We start from the raw sequence: 25,274 nt of genomic DNA on the forward strand, positions 1-25,274 counted from the left end.
TGGAAACATGACGCAATACGAGACGAGATGAAAGTATCTGATACGCCTGTGCCTTCCACCTCGACCTGCTGACAGGGTGCGTTTCTGTTTTCTTAACAGCATGATAGTTTTTTAAAATTTTAGGAATATGAATCCTCAGCCAGTGGAGCAAAGCAGCTCGAGGTGTCATGTTTCTCTGTTGTTCCACAAATCCTTTGTTACGTTCCTGACAATGGCCACGGTTACATGATGTTTTTTAATTCGGAATTTAGTTATTCCAAATTAAATCATTCAGAATTGAAGTGTTCTGCTTCGTGTTTACATGGAAAACCGGTTTACTCGGCTCTAAGTAATACAGCTTTAGGTTAAATTAGCATTAGGAATTACGTGTTTACAAGGTCAGGTTAAGAGGAATTACTTTTATTCTGCTTTAAAGAGGAATTAAAGCTCCATGTAAACGTGGCCAATCTTGAATCCACAACTAGATTACCCAACTCTGGATTGCAGAGACTGAAGGCACACACACACACACCACACACACACACACACACACACACACACACACACACACACTGTCAATATGATCTTGCTCCTTGTTTAAATGTAACGTTTAATCATTGTCTTCTAATCTCAACACATAGAAATCCAAACAAAATGATCAACCAGAAGCTGCTACAGTTCCAAAAGATGAGGCAGAGTTCATGCAGGTGATATTTACAGCTACAGCTCATAACATTTTGATATAAAGGTGTAATGGTTGACAAAGGGACCTTTTTTTTTGTTTCGTAGACGAAGCAGGAATTGGGACTGGGATGTTTCGGAAGAGCCAAAAAGAAAAGACACCTAAGTTTAAAGTAAGACATGTTTTTCACTCTCTGCAGATTAACTTTATTGATCATAAATGATTATATAGTCAGATTTAGACTTTACATCACTGAAAGATTGTTCCAGTTTCAATGAGTAATAGATGTGACTGAGAACGATGTCATGTGATGTAGAAATAAACACTATTAAGAAATGTCCTACTTATTGGCAACTCCAGTATACATTGTGTGGGCTGGGGTGGGGGGGGCGACCGTGGCTCAGGTGGTAGAGGGTTGTCTTCTGATCGAGAGGTTGGGGGTTCGATCCCAGTACCTGACTATGTGTCGAAGTGTCCTTGGGCAAGAAACTGAACCCTAAGTTGCTCCCAGTGGTTGACTAGCACCTTGCATGGCAGTCCCTGTCCCATTGGTTGTGTGAATGTGAGAGTGATTGGGTGAATGAGCTGATATGTAAAAGCGCTTTGGGAACTGATTCAGTGTGGTTATAAAGCGCTATATAAATCAAGTCCATTTACCAATAAAGATGCATGTTTAAAAAAACAAAAAAAACAACCCATTGTTGAACTGGTTTCTGATGACAAACAGGTGTGTTAGTGGGTGTGGATGCAGCCAGGCAACGAGGAATACACTGGGTTTAGTGGTATTAAAACATGTCCAAATGTCACTCCATGCGCTAATAAGGATGACAAAGCCCAGGGAATCAGAACTGTGCGTCTTCAGTGTGTCAGAATGCGCCCTCATTCCATTTAGTGCGTTTCCTCCTAATCAATATGCATGGTAGGTGGATCTCCCAGGGGGAGCGAAAATATGGGAGGAGGAAATAAATTAATGCAGGGGATGCAATGAGATTTATGAAATCTGGAACTGCTTGTGGTGAATGTTTTAGTACAGAAAAATAGTACAACTGAGAAACATGCACATGCGTAAGAAGTTCGCTGTCCGCAGAGATGTATATGATCATGGATCGATATCGCTTTTTGCTCACTGCTCCACTGAGCTCCTTTCTCTCCATGTTTAGACCGTCAAAGTCTTGTGTCGCGGTGATGTCAGGCCAGAATCAGCTGATCAGATGCGTAATTTACGTATGATCACTGATGGTACAATGGTGACATATGAGTGTGTGCGTGACACGGCGCTGCTCAGACCTGTGCTGGATGATGGTCAGTAGTTCATCTTCAAAGAATGCAGACTGATTGACAGACTGTGTAGCTGTATTAACTCAGATCAATGGTAGATCAATAGGACGGTTTCTGTCCTAATCTGCCTATTTTGCATGCACTGATCAGAGCAAAGTTACACCCACATTAAATGAGAGGGGAAAATATCATTAGGTTTTAGAGTTGTTGTTTGAAAAAAAAAAGAAAAGATTTTTATTTTGTTTTCTACATTATTTAATGTTTGTGCAGCAGACGGAGAAGTCCATCTACCTCAAATTTAATTTCCTCAAATGTCAGTGTGCTTGTGCGCACTGATGCCTCCGCATTAAAAATGAGCAAAAACACTCATTTAGATGGGCGGGCTGCACCAGTTCTGTTCGTGCACTAATATTTGCTGCAATCTTGGCTGCGCGCTATTCTCCCTCTGTACTTAAGTCAGTTGCTGTGCACCTTCATCCCAGTTACGCAATGTGGGTAAAGCAGCCCTGAAATGTGGGCGTTCACATTCAAATCTGGCTTTACGTGCATTCTCCGGTGTGCATAAGTCCTTTTCCTCTTACACGCTTCTAACCTTGGAATAAGTGCAGCGCCCCGATAAGGTGAAACATTATATTGCACTAGAAATATGGACTTAGTTACATTTGAAGCCACACAGACTCGTGCGTCGCACCGCAGCAGCTGTGATCACTCAGCTGCTGCTGTGCGATTAATTAAAACTGTGACAGACGCAGACTTCTGTACACGTTGGTCACAGTGATTCAACTATTTTCATACTATGTCCAACGTAAAGTCACAGTTTGATCCACTACAGACTGAAACAAGCTGTCATATGCAGATGAGGATGGAACACAAACTGTTCTACACATATTTTAATGAGGCTCAGCTTAGGTTGCTTTAAACAATTGATATTTAAAACTGCGTATTATGGAAGTCAATAGTTCTGTTTCACTGCAAACATCCCTCTGTATTAAAGCAGGACGATCTGTAGCTGGGTTATTTTCTCATATCTCCAGTGCATCTAACTCAGTCACGCTTTACAGCGAAGATGATGATGATGATGATTATGAAGACAATGATGCACTGACTCAGTCACACTGCAATAATCTGATCAAATCAACCTGTTACATTGTTTATCAATGAAGGCGTTTCAAATTAAAGGTGAACTTTATCATTTTCACGGATTTCAATTACATATACAAGCGTTGGGAAAACTCCATGTTCCGTGATTTCTAGACAGCCCCAAAAAATGACATCACCGCCTCATTTCCTTCAGCCCGCCTTCATTCACAGACTACGTGCTTTTTGGCTCCTTACGCGCGGTGGGCGTGTCAGCAGCCTGGACTGGAGAATACGCGTAGGAGAGAAGCGCGTAACTGTAGGCGCGTAAAAAAAACGCTTAAGTCCAGATGGAAGAATAGACCCCTTAGTGAATTCCGCGCAGTAGGTGCAGATCTTAGTGAATCCACCCCTGGAAGTGAGTCAGCAGATAAAGCTGATGCTGATGACTCAATCTATTGTAACTTTGCTCTGAATACTATATACACACATTTGTTTTACGCAATACAACCCTAAAGATAAGTCAGCAATGGACATCTGAAGCAAATATACACTATATGTGGTAAATTTAAAAGGTTTTAAATCCTGCCCACTCAGCTGAGTAAACACAGAAAGCTCATTTCTGATGTTTGCTCTCCTCAGACGTACAAGACCCACAACTTTGAGGAAGAGGAAAAGACGGATGATATCCCAGTCAAACAGGCTGCAAGTAGCAAACCGGTATGAGTGTGTGTGTGTGTGTGTGAGCGTGTGTGTGTGTCTTGCTGTTAGCCTTGTCAGTAGCATTGTGACATCTGACTGTGGTTAGCAGGGCGTTCTGAAGGGAGTAATGAAAGGGTTGCAACTCAAGTCCTCACCAAAGGTATGCAGCCAGTGTTTCCTGTTGGTGGTGGCTTCTATTTTTTTTATTTGTATGATTTTTATCTGATCAAATACTCAAGCTTATGGTGGTGGTGACTGCATTCATTGATTTAAAAATAAATAAATAAATAAATAGTTTGTACCTTGAGGGACATTAAGGCCTAAATACATTTAAACCAGTGTTTTTCAACCATGGGATCACCTAAAATAGTCATTGATCTAAATAAAAACACATTTATACCATATATATATATTTTTTAATTATTTTTCTTTTTCAAATTAAAACACAACAAACAATGTTAAACACCTGTATCCTGTACTTTGACCTTCTCAATTATAAATCTAGTTTAAATAAAATGCAATATAAAAGAAACGAAAAGAAGAAAAAGGAAAAAGATGACATAAATGATTGCTGGGGACATTTGAAAAATCGACTTTTGTAGCTCACATGAGGGAAAGAGGAAGATTAAACGCATGATGGAAATGGTATTTTACCTCCCTATCTGGTTACATTGTAAACATAATGTTGTTTGCTGTCATTTCCAGGCCAGCGGTGAACCAAATCCAGAAGCCAGCACAGAGGAAACCAGGTCAGAAAAGGAGCAACCAGCAGATAAAAACAAGCACGAAAAGAATGCCGAACCAAAACGGGTACGAACCAACACCAGCGGTTCTTTTTCCAGCAGAATTATAATAATAATAATAATTATCATTATTATTATTTCATATGTGATTAGAGAAATACTATAAATATTCTAGGCACCTTAAAAGTGTCACTGGGAACACAAGTTTATATAGATAACCTTCCTCCACTAAAAGGCCAGCTGTGTCTGCAGTGATGACTACAACCAGTAAAACCACTGTGTTTTTAATGTAAGAAATTCAAGGTTCAATCTAAAATAATTATTATAAGTTATTACACACACAAAAAGTTGTTGCACAACTGAAACTGATGAACAAAGAGAGATATTTACCGCACATTTCTCACGGTACCATGTCATTTAATCACAGGCTGTGTTAGGACACATATAATAAAAAAGTAGAATAAAATAGAAAAAAAGGGAATTATTTCCGAATATACTTTTTGAACTACACATAATCTTGAATTTTTTATTTTTTAACCAATGGTAATGTTTGTCAAACAGATACTTAAAGCTTGGTTTTAAAGGCCTAACATTAAGTCTCATTTGTTTCACAGGAAAAAGGCAAGTTTGCTGACATGTTTCGTAAAGCACCAAAAGAAAAGTCATCATCCCCAGCACTGACAGTAACAACAACACTCCTGATGTTTGATTTTTGTTTTATTTTCACTTGAGGTCTTTCTGGGATTTCAATTTGAACTTTGTTGTGTTCATCTGAAGGTCACTAAAGCAGAAAGTGATGAAGAAGATGCACAAGAAGAAGAGAAAACATCAGGACAAACTCGTGTAGGTCTTTTTACTTTATTGTTTCATAAATAGGAATTTTCATTATTTGGCCCGATCATCTTTTAATAGGGTAAAATCATATGTACCAAGAGTTTAATACATGTGACATGAAGATTTACATACAGTTTTTGATAAACAACATAATTATGAGCAAATAGCCCAGGGTCAAACTCTTTTTAGGCAAGGCAAGGCAAATGTATTTGTATAGCGCATTTCATACACAAGGCAACTCAGTGTGCTTTACATGATAAAACATTCAATTGTTTAAAATCAATAAGAACATTTAAAATCATCAATAAAATCAATTAAAATCAACTGTAAAATCAATTAAAATCATCAACAAACCCATTACATCAACAACATGACCAAAAATCTCTCTCTCACAATCATACGCAGTAGTAGAGAAAAAAAGTGCCTTTAACTTTGTTTTAAAAATGTTCACATTAGATACTGACTTCAGCTCTGCTGGCAGTTTGTTCCACTTCTTTGCAGCATAACAACTAAAAGCAGCATCACCATGTTTACTGTGAGCTCTGGGCTCCACTATCTGACCTGTGTCCATAGATCTGAGAGACCTGCTGGGTTCATACCTGACTAACATGTCACTGATGTATTCTGGACCAAACCCATTCACAGATTTATACACCAGCAGCAGAACTTTAAAGTCTATTCTGAGTCTGACTGGGAGCCAGAGTAAAGACTTTAAAACCGGAGTAATGTGCTCTGCCCTCTTTGTTCTGGTTAAGACCCGAGCTAAGTCCTCAGTCTCAGCAGCAAACACTGCAACTGTGATGATTTAATGTGAATGGCATACTTCCTCTATCCACACATGTCATTTTTTAAAAGAAAACAATTAAGGCAGAATTACTAAAATCTCAAATAAAGAGTGAAAAATCACTTGCACGCTTAACTACTTACGATGCGCTATTTCCTTCCAATTTATTATAATTGCAGCGCAAATCAGTGCGTATGCAGACAAAGCTGAGATCATGTGCATACTAAACAAATGATAAATTAAAAGTTCTATGAAAAAACTTTATTTGCATTTATTTAGATTCATCAGAAAAAAATATTTTGTTTCTAGCTTGTTTCTTTCTTCCGTAATCCGCAGTTGAATAGAGGCAAGTTTCACACAAATTGCCAGTTTGTGACAAAAAAGCTAGGAAAAAAATGAGTGACTTTGAAGTAATTTTTTTTTTTTGCTTTAGTGACACCTCAACTTTGGTTTCCTACTATAAAACTAGTAAAACAACACTGAGACTGGGCTTTTTATGGCAAAATTATTATTATTTTGCTATCTAGGTTGAATGGTTTTCTTAATGTATTTTGGCCATTTTCCGAGTCTCTCTCCCTGTTAGTTCCCACACGCAACTTCCTCCTCTTCCCGAACATGCCGAGTCTCACCGCTTTTTTGATCGTTTTCCCTCACCATCATGACACTCTCAATAGTCCACTTAGTTCCACACATGCTCTGGTCGAGTGTGAGCTGATGGGAACTTCAGGATCAACTCTCGTTGCGCCATTTTCTGTCTTGCAAACTCCTTTCCTCTTCCTCTGAGCTCTGCCGATCACGGGTCATCTGTCATCCAAGGTGGTCACTACACCATGGTACAAGCTCGATATTCACAGGAGAGCTTCGTCACACTGTTTCCTCGCAACCCCAGCCAAAACACAACTGACGTCTTTGGCAGTCAACGTTTCTGAACCAAAAAACATCTTTAGACAGTAAGCTAAAGGCACTCTTTTTCTCTACTGCGTATGATTGAGAGTTAGATTTTTGGTCATGTTGTTGTAGGAATGTTTTTACTGCTGATTTTAAATGTTTTTTGCTGCTGATTTTTAATGTACTTATTGGTTTTTAAGATGTAGAATGTTTTCCGTTTTACTTTTTGATCATGTAAAGCACATTGAGTAGCCTTGTGTTTGAAATGCGCTGTACAAATACATTTGCCTTGCCTTGCCTTTAAAGTTAACCTGAAATCTTTTCCCATCTTTGGGGTTTCAGGAGAATCTGAAGGAGGAGAGTAAGCTGTCTGCCAGCAGTGACAGTTTGTCTGAACACAGCAGCAAGGTGAGCAGCTTTGCATTTCTATGGCTGCTTTAGCAACACGAGGGATGAGATTATCTTATCTGTGATTATAGTCTAGACACAGTTCTACTGTAGATTCACTCATTATGACCTCTCATTGGCCTAAACGTGTCAACTTTCCTGTCTTTCAGGAAAAAGGAGGGATTTTCAGTGGTTTATTCAAGAAGTCACCAAAGCCTGCAGAAATCGCTCAGACAGATCAGGTAACACAATTCAACACCAGAATAATGCCCTTGTTAATGCACTGATGTGTTGGAGATATTTAGCTTTTCTTTTGTGTGTGTGTGTCTCTGTGTGTTTTAGGACGAACAGTCTCTACATGGAGATCTATCAGCCAGTAATGACAGCCTGAGTGAGAATTCATCAAAGGTCAGATCAGATGGACTAAATGATATTATCTCATAAACAGCATTATGCCACCGACTGCACGAATTGATTCCTTTATTGTCTGCAGGAAAAAGGATTTTTTAGCGGTATTCTTCGAAAGTCTCCCAAAACTCCTGGAGAGGGGACGTCTGGACAGGTAATATGATCACAGTTTGATGATTTTGTTGGACTGAAACAAACTCAAACATAAATCACAATTTAAAAATATATAAACAAATATATAAGAAGCAAAAATGCCTCAATGTCCAGCATAAATGATTCAAGTCACCTTTCTCAAAAGATTAAACACAAAATATATGCAAGCATTCAACAAAAGTTTGAGTTATAAATATTTTATTGCTTTCTCCTTTTTTTTCTTTATACAACATTTAACAAAGAACACTTTATACTCATACAAACATACTGTATTTCTACTGTTTTACATAACTTTCTAAAATATATTGACATTTTCCTTTTGAAAATAAATAGTCTGTCACTCCTTTTTATTTCTTTATCAACATTATTCCACAGTTTAAGCCCAAGAACAGACTGACATCTTTGTTTTAGTTCTAATCATGCCTTTGGCACAATGAACGTAAATTAATCTCTTAGGCTGTATTTGCTGGTCTGTAGGTAGAAGTATTTTTGAATGCCTTCTGGAAGAGCATTTATTTCAGCTTTGAACATATCTGTGATATTTTATAATAAACAATATATCTTTAAATTTCATGAAATTTTAATTTAACAAATAATGGATGTGTGTGGTCAGCCTTTTTTGGCAATAAAGCAATATAATTACCAAAGTCTTAAAAGTGGTGCCCCAGAGTTCTACACAGTACGTATATATATTTATACACACACGTCATATATGGCAGTATCAAAGTACAATAAATTGTAAACAAGTAATTGTACTTAAATAAAAATGTTGTTTTATACAACACACACACAGTCACTAATGGTATGTAATTACAGATGTTATGCTAGGATGAAAGAAAGACGTGAATGTGATACACCATGATAAACCTAGCAGGCAAAGGTAAGGCTGCTCTGCTAGAACGATGCTTTCTGTGAGGCGTTTTCATGTCTTCATAAAGCCTTAGGGATCCACACAATATGAGTCATTAGTGTGAGTTACCAGAAAAACCAGTTAGTCTGTCAACAGTCGTCTGAGCTCTCTGTTCAGTTTGATTTACTGGTAATCAAAGAAACCTGTAGAAATGTACAGTAATTACATAGTCTGAAAGAATTGTCTTGAACAAACTAAATCATCTTTAACATTTATCACACCATTAAACTATAACCACATCACCCCTATTCTTTCTACTCTGCACTGGCTTCCAGTCAAGTTTCAAATAGACTATAAAATCTTAGTTCTGACTTTCCGAGCGTCACATGGCCAGGCCCCTCAATACATCTCGGACTTGTTGTGACCCTACAATTCGTGGGGGGAGTATTCGGTCTTCAGGTCAGGGTCTCCTAAAGATCCCAAAAACTAAATTTAAAACCCGAGGAGACCTGGCGTTCCAGGCTGTGGCCCGCAGACTCTGGAATAACCTGCACCAGTCTCTCAGGGAGCACAACTGTGTGGACACTTTTAAGAAACTGTTGAAGACTTCGCTCTTCAGGAAAGTTTTTAGTTAAATGGATTTTAAATTGGTTTTTTGTTATCCTTTCATGATGCTGCTCCTATGATGTATATGCACCCATGTTTTATTATTCTTTTATGATGTTGCACTTGTATTAATTTCCCCACAGCTCTGTACAGCACTGTGTGATTTTTTATCTGCGAAAAGCGCTTCATAAATAAATGACTTACTTACTATTTTTTGTTTAGTTCTTAAAGGTTAGATGATTAATTACTGAGCAATATTTCAATAACACCAGTCAATCAATAAGATAGCTCTACATCACGTGTAAACCCTTCAATGTTTTTAATGTGTTTTAAAAAGTTTGTGTCTTATTTAATGTGTTTTCTCTTATCCTTCCTGTGGTATAGTTTTAATTTAATCTTGCTTTTCATTTCAAGTCACAGTGTAGAGCTTGCTTCATTTTATTTCGTGATGTCATTTCCTGTCTTTGTGTCACTATAACTCAATGCGCAAAAGGTAAATTACTGAATGGGTAAAAACCTAAAAAATGCATCAGTTTTAGCTTTTCTATTTAACTGTTTATTTTTTTCTGGATCTCATCAGTTCTTTTAAAATCACCAAACCCCTCAAAGGACAGTGTCTATGGGTTAGCACGGTGATTGATTGTTGACCTTTGCATTCACTTAGCTGGGATTGACTCCAGCACCTCGGGACCTGGAACAGGATATTTGTGTATTAAAGTTAAAAGAATGGATCGACTTTCTCACTCGGGGATTATCAAAAGAGACGTTTTCACCATTGAACGGATCAGGCAAATTTAAATGTTTGTGTTTTTGTGTTTCAGGATAAAGAGTCCCTGCAGGCTGAGACATCTGCAAGCAATGACAATTTAACAGAGAACAGCACTAAAGTATGAGGGTTTTGTGTGTTTTCAAATAAATAGATTTTTTTTTTAACTTGGTTTTTAACAAAGGATTTACGTTTACTTTTCTCTTGCAGGAGAAAGGAGGTGTTTTTAGTGCAATGTTTAGAAAAACGCCAAAACTGTCTGAAGGCAACCAAATGGATGAGGTAATTAATTCATCATTTCTAAAGCTCTCAGTAATTATTAGAGATTCATTTATTGTCAGTGCAACCTTTTAAAAGGTTTCTTCCTCTTATTTTAAATGTCAGCTGTGTATGTGCGTGTTAGCATCTCTGATTCTTCCTTTTCCTTGTCCTCCAGCCTTTCTGGCTTCATTCCTGCATGTAAACAACTCTACATGTTCGCACAGGTTGAGTAACATTTTTTTTTCTGTTCAGGCTGCAGAGCCACTAAAGGGAGAGCTCTCTGCCAGCACCGACAGCCTGTCAGAAAACAAGGTTAGTCTGTGATCACAAACAGGAAAGTCCCGACTGCACCAGTCACTGTGATGAAGAACTGCTCTAAAAACACAAAATGTGTGTTTACAATATCAAAATTAAAGGTTGATTGTCTTTGTCTTTAGGAGAAAGGTGGTTTGTTCAGTGGGTTACTGAAAAAGACTCCAAAAACCACAGGAGAGGTAAAAAAAATTATTTAAAACTTGGTAGAGAACTGTCAAAGATGTTATAAAAACACATGATGGAAACCAGATATGTCACAAAACCGAGGAGCGATAAGTTCAGTGTGTGCATAACAAAGTGATTTCAAACTCTAATTGTGTGCTATTCACGGCGAAGGCAGGGAGACCCCAAGCATGTCACTATATTTACAAGGGATGTTCAATATTAGCTTTTTGATGACATTAGATATGCTGATATTGTCCAGCGCTAGATTTCTGATTCCCGATATTAGACAGCACATCGTGACCTAAAGAGTTGACCCATATAAGTTATTTTAAATGATTCCTCAGGCCAATATACAGCGCTTGACAGCATCAATGCTCCGAGCGGGGCTTCCCTCTTGAAATACCGACTATGTATGTTTGGAGAGACGGACAGTCTTTGGCCAGGTCATGTGACCTGGAGAATGTTTCACTTTACGGCAGTCACGTGACCATAGGCTTGGAACTATATAGTTCCCGCGTGATGCGATAGTTCAGTTAAATGTGGATTCTTTAGGTAGGGAAGTCGGCAAGTCAGATCCGTAACTTTGGGATAAGGGATTGGCTCTAAGGACTGGGGTGAGAAGTGGGACTGGGCTATGAGTCTATGAGCTGGATGCGCAGCCGCCAATGCCTGACGATATCGGTGAGGCCAGGGAGTAGGGGGAGCGCCATCGATACGGCCGAGGAGGGCCGAGCGCCAGGCCTCCAGCGGCGGGGAGAGGAGGGCGGTGGCGGCGGCTGCTCCTCCAGTCCATACCCCAGCCCCACTTCGCACCCCAGCCCGACTGACCCAGCCCTTAGAGCCAATCCTTATCCCAAAGTTACAGATTAACTACTGTCTGCATACACAATCAAAAGACAAAGGGAGGCTGACCCTATGTTTGTTTTTTGCGACAGTGCTGTGGCGTTTGCATTAAAGTTACCAGTCTAGTGCCCCTAGTGTCCAAAAGTTACACAGTGTGTCTTTAACTGATACCTACATATACATAGACCCCCTCCTCTCACACCTCATTTTAAGTCCCATAATATATCTCTCCATGGAAATAACAGGTTATGGTTACTTTTAATGTGATGCCTCACTGGATTTATTCCACAAAATAAGGTCTCTGTGCATAACAAGAACACTTATTCAACTTAAAGTAATGGAAAAAGTGCCATATTTGTTTTTATCATGTTGTCTCAAACAACAGCACATATCAGTCTTTAAATATATGTAGAAAATCCACTACCAATGTAGACCAATATTACATTTTCCGAATAAAATTGGCTGATAATATTTCCCATCTGTAATATTTACTCCCTTTGAACCTGGTTTTATGCTTAACTAGAGGAAACTCACTCATGTTTAGTGTGAGCATGTAGACTAAAATAGATGACCAGGGCTTTTCTCTACACACCGTTGTTCCTTCTTCATTTGCGTTTTTTTTTTTTTTCTTCATTTCATATATTTTTTTGCTCTCTTGCAGGATGTGTCCTCTGACACTGAGCTCACAGCCAGTAATGACAGCTTATCAGACAACAAACAGGTCAGTGTGATTAAGTAACCATTAATCCACAAAGGAAAATAAAGACGCAACAGTTGTTTTTTTTTTTTTTGGACTTGTGTAAGGAAAAATCAGCCATAGCTCTTCCTAAAGCCATGTGTTATTTACTATCAGGAGAAAAGTGGAGGGCTGTTCAGTGGACTGCTTAAAAAGACCCCCAAAGCATCTGGAGAGAGGAGCAAGTCACCGGTAAAGCAATTAATTTCAAAAATTCTGACTCCCAAATATATATACATACTAGGGATGTAACGATTAATCGTAAGGCAGTTAAAAATCGATTCATAGGTACCATGGTTTACTTCGATGCTCTGAAAATTGAATCGCAGTACTTTTTTTAAACAGCAGAGGGCGCTATATATTTATCCTTCCAGAAGCGGACGTGACGGGCAGAATCTGCTACTATTTTCTTTCTGGCCGCCATTTACTGTTAAACATGCTCATAAATGATTCTTTACTCCTTTAGCACCAAAAGAATATCTGTAATATTACGTGAATATCTGTAAAGGTCACGTTTTTCTATTAGCTCTGTCTGCTAGCATAGATTCTCTTCTTCACTGGTGGAATAACTGCATGCCAACCGACTACTGGGTTACCAGCGCCCTCTGCTGGTCTAAACAAATATTTGACGTAAATACAGTAAAATGACTGTTTTTTTTTTTTTTTTTAAAGTCCAATTGTTAAGGCACAAAATACATTTTCAGTTGCACTTTTAAAAAGAAAAAGAACTATTATGCAGTTTTGAATTGTTTACTATAGAACCAGAATTTAATTTAATAGGTTTCTTCTTCATTTGTATTATTCCTTTATTTATTTCATTCAAGATTTATTTTTAGTTAAATTGCATCATTTTGAATAGTTTATCAAGGGATTCTTTTGACAATGAAAAATAAAAGGAAAATAGTATAGTATTTTCCCCAAAAAAATAAAGGAATATTTTTCAGTCATTTGTCAACATTCCCATTTTGTAAAATAAATCGTGAGAAAATTGTATCGTGAACCCAGTATCGTGAATTGAATCGTATCGGGAGTTGAGTGAATCGTTACATCCCTAATACATACCGGTTTATATTGTTGCTCTATACAAATGTAATTTACTCTTGTGTCTCTTTCAGGACAGAGAAACACAAAAAGAGCTTTCAGCCAGCAACGACAGTCTGTCTGAGAACAGCAGCAAAGTGTGTTTATAGGTTTATAGTGTAAAAAACAAAACAAAAAACCTTTTAGATCATCAGGAGCATCTGCTAACATCAGTTTCCTTTTGGTCATTTTTTTTAAGGAGAAAAATATTTTCAGCAACATCTTCAAGAGGCCACACAAATCAACAGAAAGCCCTACGGTAGAGAAGGTACATTACTAAGTTAAATGTCTAACAAATCAAAAGCCTTCTGTGGCTAATTATTTCCACTGTTGTGTCTTCAAATATAGGACTCAGAGGAAAGCTGTGATAAAAAGTTATCAGGCAGTTCAGAGAATATCACTGACCCAAAGGTAACTCAGTTTAAAATGTGTTTCTTCTGTTAAAACTGTGCTTCATAGTCATAATGAAATAAAATCAAGATCACTACGATTAAATTATATGAGCCTAAAATGAAATAAAGAGTGTGAAAAGAATATTAAGTGATCTGAACTGATCTGCATTCTTATCAACAGAAAGTTGAGTTGAGTTTTTTTTAATTATACACGCATGGCCCAACAAAGAATATAGACATATTGTATTGCTCTTGGGATTTGCAAATTGTCAAATAGAATGTAATATAATATACTTTGTCACATATGTACAGGTACATACATGGAATTTGTTCTGTTTAAACCCATCCCTGAAGAGCAGTGGGCAGCCACAATGTAAATGTCACTTCTATTTTTTTTTCTCTCTCTCTTTCAGGACAGAGAAACCCAAAAAAAGCTTTCAGCCAGCAATGACAGTCTGTCTGAGAACAGCAGCAAAGTGAGTGAAGTGTAAAAAAACAAAAAAACAAAAGCTTTCAGACAATCAGGGGCATACGCTCACAACAATTTCTTTTGGTCATTTTTTAAGGAGAAAAACATTTTCAGCAACATCTTCAAGAGGCCACAAAAACCAACAGAAAGCCCTTCAGCAGAGAAGGTAGTTCATTGAGTTAAATGTCTAACATATTAATAGCCCTCTCTGGCTTTTTTTTCACTTTTTTCATTGTGTCTTTAAATATAGGACTCAGAGGAAAGCTGTGATAAAAAGTTATCACGCAGTTCAGAGAATATCACCGACCCAAAGGTAACTCAGTTTAAAACCCTTTTCTTGTGTTAAAACTGTGCTTCATAGTCATAATGGAATAAAAATAGATCACTGCTATCAAATTATGAGACGATTTCTGAGCACTTTCTTTTTATTGAAATGATTTCAGTAATATTTCACTCAAGTCCAAAACAAAACATGAAGCAGATACAAATTGTAAAAAGTGTGAAAAGAACATTAAGTTATCTGAATTAATCGGTATTCTAATCAGCACATGTAAAAGTAAGATGGCTACAAGGAAAATAAATCTGAGAAGAAGATGATTTTAATAGGAAGCTCAAGATAAATTGACACGAAGGCACACAAAGACAAAGCTTAATTTTTAAGAAATAATAAAATTATTAAAAAAACAAATTTGATAAATCATGTGGTTTTGCACCTTTGTGATCATAAATAGCCCATTGATTTAAAAATTAACTTGAATATAAAATACACTTTTTTTCATACAGACATTAGAAAATATCAACATATGTTGTTCTAAGGATTTCCAGGACAAGTTGTCTGCTAATATTCTATTTCTTTCTCTGTGCATCACAAACCAAATCCATAAGGTTGTTGTCTGTAGGTCATTAAGTCTCAATGTAATTAATATGTCATGCTAATGTAGGAAGGTTTATATATTATTATTATTATTATTATTATTATTATTCTGCTGTTGCTCACATTGTGATCACCAAGACATTTTTTTTCTTTTTTTGTTGTAGCTAGAATTAGTTTTTGATGATATTTTTAATACTGTGTTACAAATACACATCATTTATATACTGCATATATACTGCATTGTATTTGAACTACATTTATATTTGAGAAAACAAAAGTGTAGAATAGTGGTTTAAGATTTTGTGTTGCGATTTAATTTGAAAAAGAATATTTAAAGATTTTAAGAAATATCTATTTTTAATCAGTAGTTTAGTTTTTTTTTTTTTATCAATCACTACGCGTTTCAGGCGACCCCATAACAAAAACACTGACCTCGGGAGAATCGGTTTACTTTCTGATTTAGTGTGTTTTAATTCTTTCATTTGAGTTTGAAAACTGAGAACCTACAACAACAACTGATAAATGTGTCTTTTAGGAGAAAAAAGAAAGCTTTGCTGAAATGTTTAAAAGGTCAGCCAGCATTGAGTTCGACTTTTTCGATGAGGTCAGTGCAGTTCCGTGTGGTGATAGTGATACTTCCACATTGATGTATTAAAAAAAAAAGAGGAAATAATAATTTTATTCATCAGGATAAAGGAGGGCTCTTCAGTGGACTAAAAAAGGCCCCCAAAGTGTCTGGAGAGGAGGACGGTGAAGAGGTGAGCTGGTTCCACTGGAGGCTTTACAATGTGCAGTCGCTGCTGATTCACACACATCACGTTTTTTTTTTATTTACCACTGACTAGGACAAAGAGCTTTCAGCAAGCACTGATAGTTTGACAGAAAACAGCAACACTAAGGTAGGAGGTTCAAACGTGTATTCAATCGTTGGTGCTCAATGAGATTGTTACGATTTATGTTTATTGTTGGATTTTAGGAGAAAAACATTTTCAGCGGGATGTTTAAAAAACCTCCAAAACCAGCAGATGAGGTACAGTTACAACCTTCAGATACATTTTACTTTAAGAAAAAAAATAAAATCGGTAAACGTTTTGTTTCTATACGTTCGATGTCTCGTTATCATGTTGTGACAACTGTGTGTTCAGGAATCAGGCGAGGGCAACAAACTGTCTGTGAGTTGTGAAAATCTGGTAACAAAGGTACAAAACAAAAAAACTAAAGAATTCTACTCAGTTATTTATCTTTTTTTTTTTTTTTTTGCTTTCGATATGTTTCAGGAAAAAACGGGAGGCTTTGCAGGAATCTTCAAAAAATCTCCCAAACCGTATCCACGTTTCGCTACTAATCAGGTAGAAAATTGACAACTGTGAAGTATTTATACTTTACCTTATTGTTGTAAACTCCTGTTTTATCTTCATTACTAGAAAATATAATACATTTCATGACTGCTCAAATGTATTTCATTAGTGGGATCCTGAATCTCAGTTTTTTGTCTTCTACCAGGATCCTCTCAGTGATTCAAATCAACTGTCGGACAGTTTGGACAGCCTCACAGAGATTGGAGAGGTGATTTAACCTTATTTGTATTAAATGCCTACAGAGTTTACGTCATCTGAACGGGAAGGGGAAAATGTGTCTCTCTCCTATTAGACTCTCCTATTGTTTTATTATGCACTATGAAGGAAGTGCTTGAACCAGTAGATGAGAAATAAAACTGTGAAGGAAAACCTGGGGCTTGTACTGGAGTTGTAAACTGACTGTCATTGGGATTAAAACAAACAGAATTTTTAGTTGTTGTTTTTTCATGTAAAAGATATGCATCCTGTTTCTATTCCTCACCTCCAACAATTAATGTTTGTAATAATAAAACCACATTTAATCATTGCATTTCTTAAAGGAGGCAATTTCAGCGGAACTGTTGTCCAGTAATGAAAATCTAGAAGCTGCGAGCCCCGAGGTAAGATACAAAATCTACAACAAGCCAAATATAAAAGGTTGCTGGTGTGATCATTTTTGAAATGTTGATGTACTGTGATGAACAGGCAGGTTTTTTTTTTTTTTTGCTTTATTATTGTTTTTAGCCGGAGAAAAAATCTGTGTTTGCTGGGTTATTTCGGAGGACGCCTAAAAATGAGGAGCCTCAGGTAACAAAAGACAGCATCAGCATCGGGAGGTTTTTTTCAAGGTTTGGTCTTCTCTGTGCATAAATCACTGCTTCCTACTTAAATGAACACAGATATGAATATGAATAAATAAGTTACACCGAAACACAACTGGCACAATTAAAAATCCAAAAATTAGTTGATCATCTTTAAAATGGTTGATTTGATGTGTCCTTTTATTGTCTAATAATAATAATGCAGAAAATGTATGTAGCGCTTTTTTGGGAACACAAAGCCACTTTACCTAAGACAAACACAAATAAAGAGAAGTTTTAACAAGGTGGGTTTTGAGGAGTGTTTTAAATCTGTGTTTGATCGTAGTTTTCAGTTTGCCGTTCTTTTTTCTGTTCTGCAGGACAGCGAGGAGGCCGAGGCTCCGCGGGGAGGCAGGCTGAGACGTAAACGCACCATAAAGAAGAAACAGCGCGTGAGTTGTGGCTCTCAAGCCTTCATCACTGAGATTTCTGCAGCCAAAGCCTTCTCAGTGACTTTAGTCTGATAAGCTTGTTTCCTTATGTTATATTTACTCAGGTCGTTTCCTTCCGGGTCAAGCAAACTGTTCCAAGAATTCCCAAACGTAACCTGGCCTTACAGGTATTCCCTGCCATCTTTAACGTTCATGCTCAGATTGTCTTTTGAATGTTTTTCACAATAAGGGTTTGACGGCGTGAGTCTGTTTCTATTGTTTTTTTTTTTGCTTTACAGAGTTCAGATAAACTGCCTGAGATTGAGGAGGCTGTTGAGGCTCTGGAGCTGGAAGACCTGAACCCAGTGCAGGTCAGCATTATTATACAGTGACAAGGTTTTTATTGTTATTCACAAGCTTGAAGTTACTATTCATTTATTCAATTAACTTTGAAGAAGTTAAATGTTAGACCTGGGAATTCAACTTGCAAGTCAAATACTACAAATATTTATTGACATATTTACCTATTTTTTAATAAATATTATGAAGGCTCTGATGGCATGAATGTAGCATACAAATTGTTGCATTAGACCACGTGTCAAACAGGTCAAACAAATCAGGCCCTTTAGAGCATCAAATTCGGCCCGCAGGAGAAAGTAAAAACATTTTGTATGTTACCATCTAATTCAGTTGTAGATATCTTCGCCCCTCCAAATACAAAAAATATATTTAAATCAACAATATTTGCAGAGCTCAGTTTTCCAGTTCTTTTTTCACATGACGGCAGTCATTTTTAATCTCAAATTGTTGAAAGAACTCTCAATTTTTCCTCAAATGATTTCATGAAATTTAGGAGGTAGCAGCACACCTTTGGATGAGAGATCATCCATGCTCAGCAGAGCTCAGAGGGAGCGGAGGAAAGGCGTTTTTGAGACAGAAAATGGTGCTACATACGAGAGTTAACGTTCCCAGAAGCACATACTCGACCAGAGCATGTGTGGAACTCATGGATAGTGTGGCGATGGGGAGATAAAACCATGAAAAAAAGGGGAATGCAGTGACACTGCATGTCCTGGAGGAAGAGGAAGTTGCGTGTGTGCAGACTGACGGGAGAGAAACTTGGAGGAACGCCAAAATACAGGAAGAAATCCATTCAACTCTGACCCAGATAGATAAATAATAATAATTTTGCATCAAAAGCCCGGTCTCAATGTTTTTTTTTTTTTGTTTGATATAAGGAAACCATGTTCAGATGTTAGAGTTGTCACTAAAGCAAAAAAAAAAAATAGATTTAAAGTCACTGACGGGGTTTTTTTAGAAAAACTTTTTTCTCAGCTTTTTGCTCTGAAACTGAAGATTTGTGTAAAACTTGCTCTATTCAACGGCTGATTACAAAAGAACGAAATGAGCCAGAAACAACAGTTTTTTTTGATGAAAGTAGAGGGTTCAATCTTTCAGAATCTGGTGTCAGATTTCAGATAGTCATAGTAGAAGATATTCTGTGGGTCTTTAAAATCAGTCAAAATGCTCAAAAACGGCTGGTACTGAGGGGGGTAGAAAATCTGAGAATGGCTGGCACTGAATGAGTTAATACGAGGGATAAAAGAGACATTTTAAATGTGGCTCAGGCAGAAAAATGTGTCCGATCCTCACATTACAGTTATCTGATCAAATCAACCTGTTACATTGTTTATCAATGAAGGCATTTCAAATTAAAAGTGCACTTTATCATTTTCACGAATTTCAATGACATTTACAAGCGTTAGAAAAACTCCATGTTCCGTGATTTCTAGACAGCCCAAAAATAATGACATCATGGCCCAGTCCGCCGCCTTAGCGTCAGACCGCCTTCATTTACAGACTCACGCTTTTGGTCTACATACGCGCGGTGGGCGTGTCAGGAGCCTGGACCAGAGAATACGCACAGGAGATTAGCGCGTAACTGCAGGCGCGTGAAAAAACGCTTAAGTCCAGACGGGAGAATAGGGCTCTAAGTGAATCCATGTTAATTAGCTTTTTATTTTTACTGGCTGAGGTGTGTGTGTGTGCGCATACATCACTGCTAATGTTGTTGTTCCAGGAGAGCACGGTGGAGGTCCAGCCTGTGGAGATGGCAGCTTTTCCCACTGAGGAAAACCCAGTGGAATCCAACCCGGTTGGTTTGAGTGTTTTCTGTGTGTTAGTGATCCCAGTGATAAGTCGTCTTTCTCTTAATAAAATGTCTCTGGTTGCAGGAACATCAGGAGCTGATGGAGTGGTGGAAATCAGTGAAAGGTTTGTGTTAGTTATATTAGAAGACAATTATTTTGTTTGCATATTTTTGGCTCTGTGTTGATTTTATGCTGCTTCACAAAACTAGTTTGAATCTCAGGGTTTTTGTTCTTTGTGTGCTGATCATGTTTATTTTGCTGCGTGTTGCCAGGTTGGACGGAGTGGAATGAGACTACGGCCTTTGAGGAAGATGATGAACAAATGTAAACACTATTTACATTCAGGATACTTTTTGTTGTTGATTAATTTTAGACTTTAATAGTTTTTGTAAGCATCAGAATATACAAATGTACAAGAAATGTATTGTATTTTATTGAAAAACAAAGTTCCTTTGGCTGTCCAGGGCAATGGAGCAGGCAGCAGATCGTGTCTTTATGGCAGCTCGTCTCTTCGTGCATCTTTTCAACCAGCGGGGCGCGTCCCTACAACAACGCATCCTGGAGCTTTTGTCTCTGGCCGACGCCGCCGATCACTTCCATAAGAAGACGACGACGGCGGCCGTGGGTGGGGGCGTGGCCAGCGTCGCTGGCAGCATAACCACAATCACTGGCCTCATTCTGGCTCCGTTTACTTTTGGAGCCTCCATCATCGTCACAGCTGTGGGGATTGGTGTGGCGACGGCCGGCAGCATCGCATCAGCAACCGCCAACATCACGGACACTGTGCACTCCAACATGGACCGCAAGAAGCTGGAGAAGATGATTCAGGACTACCAGGAGGAGATCAAAGACATTCGAGAGTGTTTAGAGTTTGTCCAGGTGAGTTCTTGGATCCTTTTATGTTTAACAGACATGTTTTGTTCAGCCTATCAGGATTTTTCTATGGCCTGGAAACACAAGTGTTTGCTGTGTTTTGCCACATAGATCAATAAATACAAGATCATTTGCTCGACAGAACAATGTAAAAGGTTGAAACTGCCGCTCGAAAGTTAGTTTTTCTCTCCAATGTAGACACTCGGATTATTCACATTGTCGGAAAAGTTTCGTGCATTGCATTGTGGGATATGGCGTCCTGGAGACCAGGGGTTCTCAACGTTGGGGTTGTGAGACACTGGGAGGGGGGCGCCAGATTCCTTCAACAAACAGAATATTTTTTTTAACAATTTCAGCCAATTATTGCTTATTTTTACCCTTTTTTTGCAACTGCACCAAACTTACCATATGTTAACCTATTTCCACGTCGTATTTTTGCTCCTTTTAATGCATTTTGCTACATCACTCCCATTTCTGCCTCTTCTCCATCAAATTTCAATGTCTTTTCTCCACATTTTTTTCCATTCTGCACTTATAAACCCTTTCCAACACTTTTCCCACCAAATGTCACATATGTTGAACCATCATTGTCACTTTTAACCTCTTTTCACCACATTTAATGCTTATTTTTGCAAATTTAACCAGATTTCGGATTTGTCATGCCCATTATTTGCCAGTGATTGTTCCAATATTGACATTTTGAGCCCTTTTTACCATTTTTTTCTGTTGTTTATCACAGATTCATAGAACAATGGACCATTATTTTGCTGACTTTATGGATGGGCCCCAAATACATCTCCCCTTTATTCTCCCTTTATAGATATAGATGTGATAACTGGTATCTGATGACATTTCACTAACTAGACATTTCCAGGACTGTGTTGACACTCTTTTCCCATCTGTTGCAGGAAGGTATGGATACTCTTCAGGGGTGGGATTTTGAAAAATTCTCCCAGAGCGCTGCCAGTAAGGCCATGAACCACAACATCAAACACGTGATGAAGGAGGGAGGCCGCGCTGGAAAAGCCCTGATGATCAACACGGACAAGCTCATCAGCACGGTGCAGGTTTTAGGCGCTGCGGGTGGCGTCGCCAAAGCCGCTCAGGCCATCAGCGTCACCACGGGCGTCATGTCCGCACTCTTTCTGGCTCTGGATATATTTTTCCTTGCCAAAGACTCGCACAAGCTCCGCAAAGGGGCCAAAACCAAATTTGCCTCAAAGATCAGAGACGTGTGTAAAGACCTCCAGGACGGCCTGTTGGAGCTGAACAAGGTGAAGACGCAGCTGCAGAAAACAATGGACGGCATCGAGGTGGAGGAGTTTGAGGAGTTTGAAGAGGTCGAGGTTGAGGTGGAAGACGACCTCGAGTCCGACCCGAAGAAGCTGGCTGAGTTGGAGCAGGAGCTCGACCTCCTGGAGGAGAAACTGGACAAGAAGCTGGAGGAGCAGCAGAAAAAGGAAATGGAGCTAAAAGCTAAGGAGGAAAAAGAAAAGAGGGAGGAGGAGGAGGAGAATGATAAAAAAGAGAATGACAAAGGTGATTCTGTGTCTCTGAGTGCTGATGAAGAAGAGAAGAAACCTCTCAAAGAGGAAGATCCCAAAGAATTGCTTCTAAAAGGCAGCAAGAAAGAGAAAGAAACGGAAAACTGGAAAACATCTGGGAAACTGCAAATTAACCAAGAGAAAAAGGAGAGCACTGTGTGGCATCTAGCAGAGGAAGTGGAAAAAGAGCAGCAGGAGGTGAAGAGCACATCAAGAGATTCAAAGCGTCTGAAAGCTCAGAGTGAGTTGGTTAAAACTGAGAAGAAGAGTGCGAGTTGGGAGAGCAGCAGGGATGAGGATGGAGGGTTGATGCCGGAATGGAAATCTGTAAATACAGGGAGAGCGTCTGAGAACAGGAGCAGTAGGAGCAGCAGGGAGGAGGATGGAGGAGGAGGAGGACTGAAGCCTGAATGGAATTCTGTTCACACACAGAGAGAAACAGAGAGCAGGAGCACAAGGAGGCACAGCAGCAGGAGCAGCAGGGAGGACGAAGGAGAGTTCAGGCCTAAAGGGACGTCAATGAACACAGAAAGAGAATCAGAAAGCAGGAGCACGAGGAGGCACAGCAGCAGGAGTGACAGGGAGGCCGAGAAAAGAGGCAAACAGGAAGTCAGGCAAAGTGAGGAGGAGAAAAGGAGCCATTATCACCACCACCACCACCACAGTGACAGGAGCGAGAGTTGGAGGAGGAGGAGACAGGATGAGGAGAGAGCAACTGATCACGCATGGAAAGATAAAAAGACAGCAAAAGACGAGCACAGAGAGTGGGACAAAGAAAGCCGGGCGAGCAGGGTGGAGAGCACCAAGAAGAGGGTTGAGGAAGAGGAGAAGAGCAGGGAGCACAGGGACAGTCGGAAGAGAGGAAGCGAGAGAGACAGCGAGCATCATCATCATCATCACAGTCAGAGAGGTTCACGACTTCGCTCCGACCCTTTGCTGGAAGACGGACTCAACATTTAGCACCAAAACTATCAGATTCTGTCAAACAGGACCTTGTTCACTGTGAGAGTTGGAACATCAAGCAGGTCAAAGCTGTTAATCACAGAGAACTCTACTAAACACTGGTTACAGAGAAGAAAAGCTCTCCCCAACATCCTGGTTTTACATTATATACTGACTGAGAATTTAGTCTCAGCTTAAAAGAGAAACAGGAAAGCTATAGAAAAGATGCACCTTAAAATAAAAACATCAGTACCAGCAGCTGGACTATATGACCGTATGTTTACTGAAACATGGAAAGGAAATTTCTTGTTTAAAAAAAAAAAAAAAACAAAACTAACATTTTATCCTGTTTCACATAAAATTTGTGGAATTTTCTTGTTTCTGGGAGTGTGGATTAAATGCTAGAATTTGTATTTCTTACATTTTCTACTCTGTGGACTTTTTGGAGACACAGTTAACTTTTATTTGCCTTTACCACTACATGTTTGATGTTTTATATTGATATTAACACTGGAAATACACTTTTAGTTTACATTGGTGCTGGGGTTTTTCTTTTAAATAATAAATTATTTAGTGTTCCATGCAGAGTTTTTGTCTCATTTCTAAGCATTTAGGGATTTCATACACTTGATATATATTTATGACTGGTTATTATCACTAGATGGCAGTAAAGAGCCAAACAAGTATTACGAGTCAAACACATTTAACTGCAACCAATAGTGTCATAGATGAAGATTTACCTCTTTTACATGTTCACAGTGAATCACAGGTGAGGAAAAAGGCAAATTAGTACATTGTGGACTCAAAGAACAAGATCATTTGAAATCATTTCTACTGACATTTCAACGTGCAACACTTTATTCCACTCAATTCATGCCATTGTATTATTTTCAAAGGACCACTTCTGAATCATTTCATCTGAAATCATAATGAAATTACCCTTTTTTTTTTTTTTTTTTTTTTTTTTTACTCCATCATCTTAAACAAAATCCTATCTGTGATACTAGAACACATTTATCACAATACTTCAGTGATTTACTTGCCAGGCTTCAAACTTACGAAGATAAATACAGATGTACTTAGAGTTAAATACTGTTGTACTTTATAAAGTGCTAATTGTGTGTTTTTAAATTAAAGGGACATTTTCATTGTCACTTATCTCCCTTTTTTTTTAGGGTGATACTAAAACATACTGCAAATTTACAAGTTTATAAATATTTTATTATTGTGCATAGTTCCTGTCATGAACATATAGATGGGCTATCTGAACCTTTTCAATAATAATAATAATAAAAATACAACTGGTTTCCAAGTAGGAACTAATCACTGGTAAATAAAGCCCAATAAAACTCTGGAAAACAATAATCAGGAATAGATAAAGTATTTGCTTCCTGGTAAAGATAGTGGCTCTAACAACAATGGTTGGCTGCATCCTACATGATATTTGACAGTGTTTTGAAAGCTAAATCTGGTTAGATTTTTGTTTTGAGGATAATTAAAGGGTATTTATGGTCGAATATCGTAATGAGTATGATTGTGTTATCCATCATGGTTGTGCTGTTACATTGGTGTTAAACACAAACCCTTAGTATGTGTAAACGAACATGTTAAGTTTTGAATCATTATTTATTTATTTATTTATTTATTTAGGGCGGGCGACCTTTTTTTTTTTTCTTTTTTTTTTAAAGAATAAGTAAATAAATAAAATACGAAATCACAGGGAGGAAAAAGTCAGCGTCCGTTTCGCCGTGTGTCACGTGACTTACGCTCGTTCTGACGTCATGACGCAAGAGGCGAACGACATAAAAGCCGTGTTCGACAGGAGTTTGCCAGAATCGTTTTGTGAGTCGGATACTCGTTCAGCGAAACACGCTACGTTTCAAAGCCAGTACACATTCTCTTGTGACCGCTCTAAATACTAAGCA

General features: G+C 38.3%; 1 protein-coding gene across 7 annotated transcripts; it reads left to right on the plus strand.

The window, feature by feature from the left end:
• LOC114479162 (uncharacterized) lies at window positions 1-23,677 on the plus strand. 7 transcript variants are annotated; one of them, XM_028472693.1, is made up of 41 exons: window positions 1-76; window positions 621-686; window positions 769-833; window positions 3,659-3,736; window positions 3,825-3,878; window positions 4,424-4,528; window positions 5,076-5,144; window positions 5,239-5,304; window positions 7,310-7,375; window positions 7,525-7,596; window positions 7,697-7,762; window positions 7,848-7,916; window positions 10,193-10,258; window positions 10,348-10,419; window positions 10,651-10,710; window positions 10,836-10,892; window positions 12,383-12,442; window positions 12,575-12,649; window positions 13,573-13,635; window positions 13,737-13,805; window positions 13,886-13,948; window positions 14,343-14,405; window positions 14,496-14,564; window positions 14,649-14,711; window positions 15,808-15,876; window positions 15,962-16,030; window positions 16,118-16,171; window positions 16,249-16,302; window positions 16,418-16,471; window positions 16,550-16,621; window positions 16,776-16,838; window positions 17,170-17,229; window positions 17,354-17,416; window positions 17,790-17,861; window positions 17,966-18,028; window positions 18,140-18,211; window positions 19,921-19,995; window positions 20,075-20,114; window positions 20,263-20,314; window positions 20,455-20,869; window positions 21,772-23,677. In XM_028472693.1, the coding sequence occupies exons 3-41, from the start codon at window positions 792-794 to the stop codon at window positions 23,365-23,367; spliced, it is 4,410 nt and encodes a 1,469-aa protein (XP_028328494.1). In that variant the 5' UTR covers window positions 1-76; window positions 621-686; window positions 769-791; the 3' UTR covers window positions 23,368-23,677. The 7 variants fall into 7 exon arrangements, with proteins under 7 accessions (XP_028328494.1, XP_028328497.1, XP_028328495.1 ...); XM_028472696.1 differs by having other exon boundaries at window positions 16,418-16,444; XM_028472694.1 differs by having other exon boundaries at window positions 3,828-3,878.
• The last annotated feature ends 1,597 nt before the right edge of the window (window positions 23,678-25,274 follow it).

The sequence above is a fragment of the Gouania willdenowi genome, chromosome 17, assembly GCF_900634775.1.
Source record: "Gouania willdenowi chromosome 17, fGouWil2.1, whole genome shotgun sequence".
Taxonomy (NCBI): Eukaryota; Metazoa; Chordata; class Actinopteri; order Blenniiformes; family Gobiesocidae; genus Gouania; species Gouania willdenowi.

Excerpts from the sequence above, each read along its gene's own strand:
- LOC114479162 (XM_028472693.1), top strand. The coding sequence starts at position 792 with ATGTTTCGGAAGAGCCAAAAAGAAAAGACACCTAAGTTTAAA. Across the intron at positions 4,529-5,075 it reads AGAATGCCGAACCAAAACGG|GAAAAAGGCAAGTTTGCTGA; the intron begins GTACGAACCAAC and ends TTTGTTTCACAG. Across the intron at positions 10,711-10,835 it reads ACAGCCTGTCAGAAAACAAG|GAGAAAGGTGGTTTGTTCAG; the intron begins GTTAGTCTGTGA and ends CTTTGTCTTTAG.